The sequence below is a fragment of the Varanus komodoensis genome, unplaced genomic scaffold (assembly GCF_004798865.1).
Source record: "Varanus komodoensis strain SLA01 unplaced genomic scaffold, ASM479886v1 scaffold33, whole genome shotgun sequence".
In the NCBI taxonomy this organism is placed as follows: Eukaryota; Metazoa; Chordata; class Lepidosauria; order Squamata; family Varanidae; genus Varanus; species Varanus komodoensis.
In genome coordinates, this window is record NW_025335817.1 from 11,265,765 (window position 1) to 11,274,239 (window position 8,475).

The following is an 8,475-nucleotide window of genomic DNA, read 5'->3' on the forward strand; positions in this document are numbered from 1 at the left end:
ATACAGAGGTGATTTCACTATAGAGATACTAAGACAGAGAGAAGCCTGACTACAGAGATATGCTCTTATAGAGAAATGCCTTATTGGAGGAGGGAATTTCCGGGCTCGAGCTGGAGAAGCTCTTTTAAACTCTCCAGGTTGGAGGTCAGCCACCCATAGGTCTCAATGGGAGAATGCAGAATAAAAACGAACCTCTGAGTAGACAGCATCTGGTCCGCCATCAAGCAAACGGTAGCAACTGGTGTCACTGCACAGTCTGAGGACCTGTGTGCAGAAAAATTCGTTGGACTTATTATTCCAATTATAAAGCAATTATACCCCGTTATCTTGTATTGCGTGGGGGAATGTGTACTTCTATTGTAGCCCACTGCTACCGTATTGGGAATCAAGATAGCGCAGTTCTGATTTTGCACTTCCACGCAAAGAACTCGTGAATTTGCAGCCAATTTGTGGTCTACAAATATCGTACCTTCAAATTCTTTGCAGTCCATGTCTCGGTCTCATTTGCTTGCAGGGTTTTGTGCTCTGCTAATATGTGTGCAGCGTTGTTTCCACAATTAGGGACATGTCCTAGGCCTGCTTAGGTAGTCGAGAATCGAAATTTATTATTATCGTATTACCCTGATTACCCGATTTCTTCCTCTTGCAAGGAACTCAAGGCAGTTTACAAAGTTATTCTGCTCTATTTTATCCTTACAGCAACCTTGTAAAGTAAGTCAGGCAGAGAGTCAGTGACTGGTTCAAAGTCACCCTGTAAGCATGGGCGAGTGTGGCTCTTCCGCGTCCCCAGTCCAGCGCTTCCACCACTATACTACACTGCCTCTCAGCAGTCCTTAACCGACATCTGCTGCTTCCCTGCGCGGCTGAAGGAGATAATTTAGCTTGTCTGTAACTCTGTTTATCTGTGTGCAAATGGCGGTTTCCAGCGTTCCCCGCAAGTGCAGGCAGCATATGACTCTTTCCTTTCACTCCCTCTCTTAGACTCCTATCTCGCTCTATCTCTAACGTTGAGTTACTGCCGCGGTGCATTGTGGTCCCCCGGGGAACATGGCGGCGTCCGTAGGTCGTTCATCGATCGGAGCTGCTTTGAGGATCCGCTCTGCGGGGCCTTTCCGCGGCTGCTGGCGGGGCCTTTGCATTTCCGCAGCTGCCGTACCGAAATGGAGGCTTCTCGGGGCGCTTTGTTTGCAGAGACCTCCCAGGCTCACCCAGGCAATGAGCTCGGAGGAAGAGGAGATGGCAGAATTGTTGCGGCAGGTGAAAGTCGCAGCTGGGCAGGAGTTTGGGGGACGGGGGGGGCGGCCTTGAGTGTGCCCCGTTCGGTTTTAGAAATTTGACGTTTTTACCATGGCTTTTAGTTAGAAAGTTTCACTTATGCCTGCCCCCCTCCAAAGGGGGGGGAACCAAACAAATTTAATACATCGCAAAACACGAGGACTGAGGTTTGCATAAAATCTGTGTGTTTTAATGTAAATATGCATATGTTATTTAGTGAGAGATAGACCTGGAGAGACGCAAAATAAGAAATAAGCATTATAATTTAAGAAGATTTAATAATAATGTCATAGCATCATATAATAGTAGAGTTGAAAGGGGCCATGAAGGCTATCAGGTCCAACCCCTGCTGTTGCAGGACAGTAAGTTACACCATCCCACTCAGATGACTGTCCAGTTTCTTTCTGAATGTCTCCAGTGTGGGAGAGCCCAGCACCTCTCTAGGCAGTAAGGAAGACTGATTGGGGGTCATGTGCTCCCAGTTGCTTGCTGTTCACTGTTAACAGAAGAATTTTTAGGCAGGTTCCTGTGAATAATGGCACTACCGCTATATCACCACTTCTAAGCTCTGTAAGAAGAACTTCGCCGGACCAAGCTAAAGATCCATCAAACAGGCAACTTTCCCCTCTCTAACAGCACCAAACAGGTGTTTTGGGAAGTTCAGTATCATGGGTAGGAAAGGCGGCAGCAGTCCCACATATAGCTGTTTCCTGGCTGCTGTTGTCTAAACCTATAGGTCCAATTAAGCATTATGTTAAAATAAATTTCTTTCTTTTGAATAATGTTAGGCATACTGTTTTGTTGTAATTGCCGTTCCATCTAATCTGGTTATGGCTATTCCTGGGCAGTCTCTGTAAGTTTCAGCCTACAAGTCCCATCAGCTATAAGCTGTAACCTATGATGGGAGATCATGGGAGTTGTAGGTCCAAACATCTGGAGAGCCACAAGTTGCTCCCCATGTCTGCCACACCTGGTCTCTTCTAATCAGCAGTGGTTCTCTGGTTTCAGAGAGAGGTTGCATGTACTGCTTGCTATTTTGCCCTTTTAGCTGGAAAGGCCAGAATCAAGAGCTTTTGTATACAAAACACATGACCTACCGAACAATGACAGGGGTGCACTTCAGGTTTACTAGATTCAGTATGTATTTGTATTTAGGCTTTTATATCCTATTCATTAGCACAGAGCTCTCAGAACGGTTCAAATCCCTCTGCCAGAAGAACTGAGAGAACATGGAAACAGACTGCTCAGTTAATCAAATGGGTTTGGCACAAAAGGGGCAGTAGCAATGTATAGCTAGAGCCCTGTGGTTAACCAGGTCTCAGATATTGGCTTGTATGACTTTGAAGAAGACTTCCAATGCTGCTCCCCACATACTCAGATCAGAAACTTGATTTCATGCTAGAGCTGAGGTTACAGTCCTTTCACACACTGATCTTGTTTTTTCACTAGGCCGCAGGTGAACTGACATTACTTAGGAAGTCTGCCATCATGGATGGATACATGGGACTCAACCTTCAGTGTACTAAATACATTGCTAGAGATGTTAAGGGTTGGGGTGGGGAGTGGCCTCGAAAACATTTTCCTCCCTGTGCCATCACATTACTACTAAATTTGCAAGGCACTGTATGCTGCTGAGGCATACTGGGAGTTGTAGCCTTTTTTCTGTCAAAATTAGCATAGGGTGGTGTCTGAAATGGCATTTCTATCCCGAAAACAGCTGCCTGAGTTCCAAGGTGTTGCCTTAACCCATTCTGTCTTGTCCTATCCAATGTGACATTGCATACATTGGAATTAAATGACTGCCTTGCAGTCTTTCAGATCTGACCTCCTGGTTTGCTTTCCAGATAGAGATAGAGAAAAGCTTGTATTCAGACCATGAACTTCACTGCTTGGCAGAGGAGGAACGTCTGCAGAGGAGGAAAGACAACTATGATGACGATGATGACTCTGGGAAGGAGATAGTGCTGACCCAAGATCTTGAAGAGAAATGGGAACAGAATTTCCAAATGTTCACTCCTGCCCCACGGATAACAGGTTTGGATCCACACTTCCCCCCTCATCATGCTGAGTTGTTGCTGGCCACATTTGTTCAGGCTGGGTGCTGACTTAATTTCAATTGAGTGGGAGTAGAATGCAGCAGCAGGGTCTGGGCAGGAGGCTGCTTTATTTAGTGTTTAGATTTTTTATTTAAAAAAAAGCTTTGCCAGAAAAGGGGAAAGCAGCACCATGCCCAAACACAACTTAAAAGCAAACACACACTGCAGCCCCACACTTTGCTAAGGTGATTCATGCTAAGATACCTGCTCCTCAAAAAAAAAAAAAAAAAAAAAAAAGAAAGAAAGCAGGAGGTAACTGCCTTGCTTAGAATCAGTTTCTGCTTCCCACAGGTGACCAGGTTCATTTTAGTTGAAGATTGGACTGCCCAGTCCTCAGAACAGCAGGACAAAGAGGAGTATGCACATTTCAGATAGAAATCTTTCTTTTCCCTACATATACATTTCAGACAACAGAAAAACCAGTGTAATACAGCTGAAGTGAATCCCTTTTAAGTCACATGATTACAATAAGTGCACCAGACATACTGAGGGAGCAGGTGGCCCCTAGACAGTGTCTGAGGGCCTCTTGGATCAGATTCCTGAGTCCGAGATTGGACACTGCAGCTCTGACCTTGGGGGGGGGGATTGTGTGCTCCCCATCACACAACACACACAGGCAATGTGGGAAGAATCCCTCCAGCTGTTCTCTGAGATCAGGAACCTGACTACAGGGGAGGAGGTGTTTGAGTAGGTGGTGGGAGGATGAGACTAGAAAGGCCAGAGTGTGAGTTACCCTGAGATCGGTCCAGCTTCCTTTTCTCCCCCTCCAGCATGTTCTAGTTAAACCAGCCAAAATGCTTATCTTGTAAAAATGCAGGGTGGGGTGACAGGGAGGGTGGAAATCAGCCCTCCTGCTCTTCCAGCGGTTGCCCAGGATGTTCATAAACCTCCCAGTCTTCGGGGGTTATAGTTGTTGAGGCGGTAATCCATTGAATGCATCCTTAAAGCACCAGCGTATTTACTGAATTGAGCCTGGATGGAACAAAATGAGCAGAAACCTTGCCATCGACTGCAGTTCCTCTAAGTCTCATCTGTTCTGTTTCTGTTGAATGAAGTATTGCAAATTGTTTCACAAGGCTTAGATTCAAAAACGAGGCCCTTGTCTGGATTTCCCCACCAAATCAGGGCTGGTAAGGGGGGAGTCGTTTTGGTGGTGGCATTTTGTGGTTGAGAAATGTCATCCGCAGAGGTCTGCCTGCCATGTGTAGTGCGGTTGTTTCAGTGCAAGGCAAATATCCTTTTTATTTCCCACATATTTCATTCTTTCAATTAAACTTATCATTGCATTGTTAGATCTTCTACATCATTGCCGGTTTTTGCTTTGGATTACTCTGTTTTCATTGTCTAATGGTTTTATGTTATATTTTATCATCTACTGGGGTGTTTTAATTTTTGTGAGCTGCCCAGGGAATGTAGGCTGTTGGGAGGTATAGATATGAAATTAATAAATAAGGTACTGGTCCATGAAAAAATGTAGCCCTTCTGTCTGTACAAATATGACAATTACTTGTGGCCAAAAAGAGACACCTTTGTATAATTTCTCTGCTTCTTCACCTGAAGGCAGCCCCCCCCCCCGCCCCCCACCACTGATGACTGGGTTGATTGCGGTTGAGTGTTTGAATGCCCGGTCTTCAGAACAGCTGGACAAAGTGGAGTGTTCACATTTCATCTGTCTTACTTGAAAGAAATGGTACAAAATCTAGATCAGCCCAGGTAGTGCGGCTTAAATGATTCATGACTTCATCTGTAGACTTTTTGAAGAAGGGTAGAGTATTTTTAGAGGTAGTTGTTACCAAAAGGTCATGCATTGCAGAACGTAGCAGTGCGCTGGAAGTGTTTTTGTCAGAGCCCTACAGACAAAAAGCCAATTTTAATAAGTCACTGTGTTGCAATTGGACATTGAACTATTTAAATGACCTTTTGGAAAGGAATGTACAACTTCCCCTGTCATCTGAAGGTGCATAGGATGAAGCATTGGCAAGTGACATATAAACGTGGGCTAGCCTGTTGTCTGTGTAACCTGCACCCAGAGGTGTTCCTTAATATGGTTTCATCCAGCTCTGCTGCAAAAAGAAATTCAGGAGACAAACCTGGCTTTGTTCTCTGGATGTCTGTGACAATGGATTCTTCCCTTTGACAGATGCTGACAAAAGCAATGATCAGACCTCTTTGAACAGGAAGTTGGACCAGAACCTGCTGCTGCTGGTTAAGGAAAAGATTTGTGATCAAGATATTTGGCTCTTACCCCAAACAGAGTGGAAAGATGGAGAGACTCTGCGAGCAACAGCAGAACGGACCTTGGTTACCCTCTCAGGTCAGTGATATGTGTGTCTCTGTGTAACTCATTATTTGCTTCCCTTCTCCCCACTTTCATTTCCTTCCCTTTCTGGTTTTGGAGTATAAGCTCTTTGGACTGCAAAGTTGTTTCCTTCTTTGTAAAGTCTCACCTTAAAGGATGCTGCATAAACCTAATACCCATTTAATTGTATTTATTTCTGTGATTTATATCCCACCTGTCCACCAAAGAATATCATTCAAGGTGGCCAACAATAAAAAAGATTAAACATGCTTTAATTAAAATAATCATAAAAGCAAATGCATTAAAATAAAAAACACAACAGTAACATACATTACTCAAATTATATTGTTTTTATATTGTGGGTTTTTTTGTGATTATTTATTTATTGTGAGCTGCCCCGAGGCTTCTGCGAATGGGGCGGCATAGAAGCTTACTAAATAAATAAATAATAATAAAATACATGAACAGTACGTGGCCAATTAAAAAAAACCCTTTGGCAACAGGCCTGTTTACATGCCAGGCATCTCCTTAAACTAAACATTATTTTCCTACCGGTGGGAGGACAGCAGAGAGGGAATCAACCTAGCCTCCCTTGGCAGGGAGTTCCAGATTTGTCCTGTTAATTTATTAATGTAGTGTGTGGATCAGCTGAAGCTGAAGGAAAGCACTTCTTGCCACCTGGAGCTCCAAGGATAACTTTGGGTTGAGGAGCACTCCCAAACTATTCACCCTGTCCCTTGCAGGGAGTGCAGCCTTGTCCAAAACAGGACAGAGATCCACTGGAGAACTGGACCACCTACCAGCAGGACCTCTGTCTTGCCTGGATTAGGCCTCAATTTATTGGCCCTCATCCAGCCAGACACTGGTTAAGGACAGGACAGCCGCTGCCTCACCTGGGTTGGAAGTAAAAGAGAGGTTTATACAAGCTGAGCAGGGGTGTCTTGGATAGGACATCTTGGACTTTCATCCATAGGGTTGCCATAAGTCTGCATATGACTTGATGGCACAAAGCAACAACAGAGGGGGGAGCACTCCTGTCCCCCAGGCCAGTCATAAAGATGCTCTCTTCTTGCTTCCATTTTTCTTCTTAACTGAGTATTTGAGAGAAGAGATTATGAAGGCCAAGGGGGAAAATGTCCTTTTTAGTTCTCTCTTTTCTGCCAGGTGAGTTTATCTGCCGCTCATGAAGTATGTAATGGAATTATAATGTTCCTCTTTTCCTCTTCTCCAATGGGTGTTTGCTGGTTATACTTTCTGCAAGAGCCCACTGGGTGGCAGTGAAAAATCAATGCATCCCTTCCCCAAGGAGGTGTGGGGAAGGGAACCGTCCGTTCATGATGATAAATAATGGCTTTGCTCACACATAGTGGTCAGCCAGAATTGCTGACTTAGAGTTGGTACACAGTAAGCTGGGAGTGTACATGTTGGTACACTTCCACTTTGTTTCTCATGTTTACTTAAATAGGGAAACATCTTTAAATATTTAGTTGATGCCCGACCCTGTGATTCTGGTTTGTTTCTTCCAAATAAGGCAGGATTTTTTTTATTATTTTTTTTGAGCAAACCACTGTTCCTGGCTTGTCATTGACTTACAATCCTGCCATCTTTATGATTCCAAGTGTTCTAACTTGTTTCACTTCTTGTGTGGGTAATAAACCAGGAACACGATAAGCCAGGAATCCTGGTATACCATTAGGAGTGAATGCAGCCATTTCCTGGTTTATGAGAATAGCCCAGTGTTGTGAATTCTTGCATGTAAACTGTTTTGAACATACTGTATAAATCATAAATACTTCTGCTTGTGACCACCCAAGTTTTTCAGTCAGTGCCGTTAGGGATAGTCCAGCCAAAGACAAGCACCTTGTGTGAGGGCAAACTTTTTGGATTATTAAGTATAAACTGTTCTTCTGCTCTGACAAGGATGCTTCCTTTTCCTCTTTTTGCATTCCTCCTTTTGACCTCTGAACCCTCAAGGAACCAATGCTGAAGCCAGCTTTCTCGGAAACGCACCATGCGGCTTTTACAAGTACAAGTTACCCAGGGCAGCCCGAACAGAAGGCACCATAGGAGTGAAGGTGTTCTTTTTCAAAGCCCTCCTGAAAAGCAACCGGCTGCCTTTACTCAGGGACAAAGACTACGTGTGGGTCAGTAAAGGAGAGTTAGGGGACTACCTGAAGCCTGAGTACCATTCTCAGGTGGCTCGGTTCCTAATGGACCTTTGAATCCTGGAGCTGTGTCTCTTCCTATTGTCATGCTGCAGAGTGTTTGGTGTGCTTTTCAAGCCTTGGAGTTACGTTTGGCCCAGGACAAGGGCCTTGCCTGCATTTATCTCTGCTAAATAAAGTGTTCAGGATGTGTCTATTTATTTTAAGCATTTATATAGTGATCCTTTGCCGAAAAGTCTCCCAGAGTGGCTCTTATATAATCAGTTTAACAAGATAATTCTTGCTCATTGGCTTACAATCTAAAAATATACAACACAATAGGAAAAATGGATAGGTTGGGGTGGGCAAGTGAATCTTTCTGGTAGTGCTACTGGCCCTAAGATCCATCTGCACAAATGTCTGTCTGATGCTTTTGCAGGGTTGACTGAACACAAAGGGCAGTGCAAGTGGCCATCACTTGGAGGACCACTGGACTAACTGGGTGGCGGTAGCACAACACAGTCCAAGGCCAATACTAATTCTACACACAAGTTTTATACACACTCTGAGAGCAAATGGAATGGAAGCTCTTTTGTGGTGCAGGGAAATGGGAGCAACAGGTGAGAGCCCTTGGTGTGAGGACAGGATCCTGCTTCACCCT

At 44.4% G+C, this 8,475-nt stretch overlaps 1 protein-coding gene across 1 annotated transcript; it reads left to right on the plus strand.

The window, feature by feature from the left end:
- The first annotated feature begins 1,028 nt into the window (after positions 1 to 1,028).
- MRPL46 (mitochondrial ribosomal protein L46) lies at positions 1,029 to 8,035 on the plus strand. Its single transcript, XM_044438883.1, has 4 exons — positions 1,029 to 1,257; positions 3,120 to 3,309; positions 5,512 to 5,685; positions 7,645 to 8,035. The coding sequence occupies exons 1-4, from the start codon at positions 1,048 to 1,050 to the stop codon at positions 7,890 to 7,892; spliced, it is 822 nt and encodes a 273-aa protein (XP_044294818.1). The 5' UTR covers positions 1,029 to 1,047; the 3' UTR covers positions 7,893 to 8,035.
- The last annotated feature ends 440 nt before the right edge of the window (positions 8,036 to 8,475 follow it).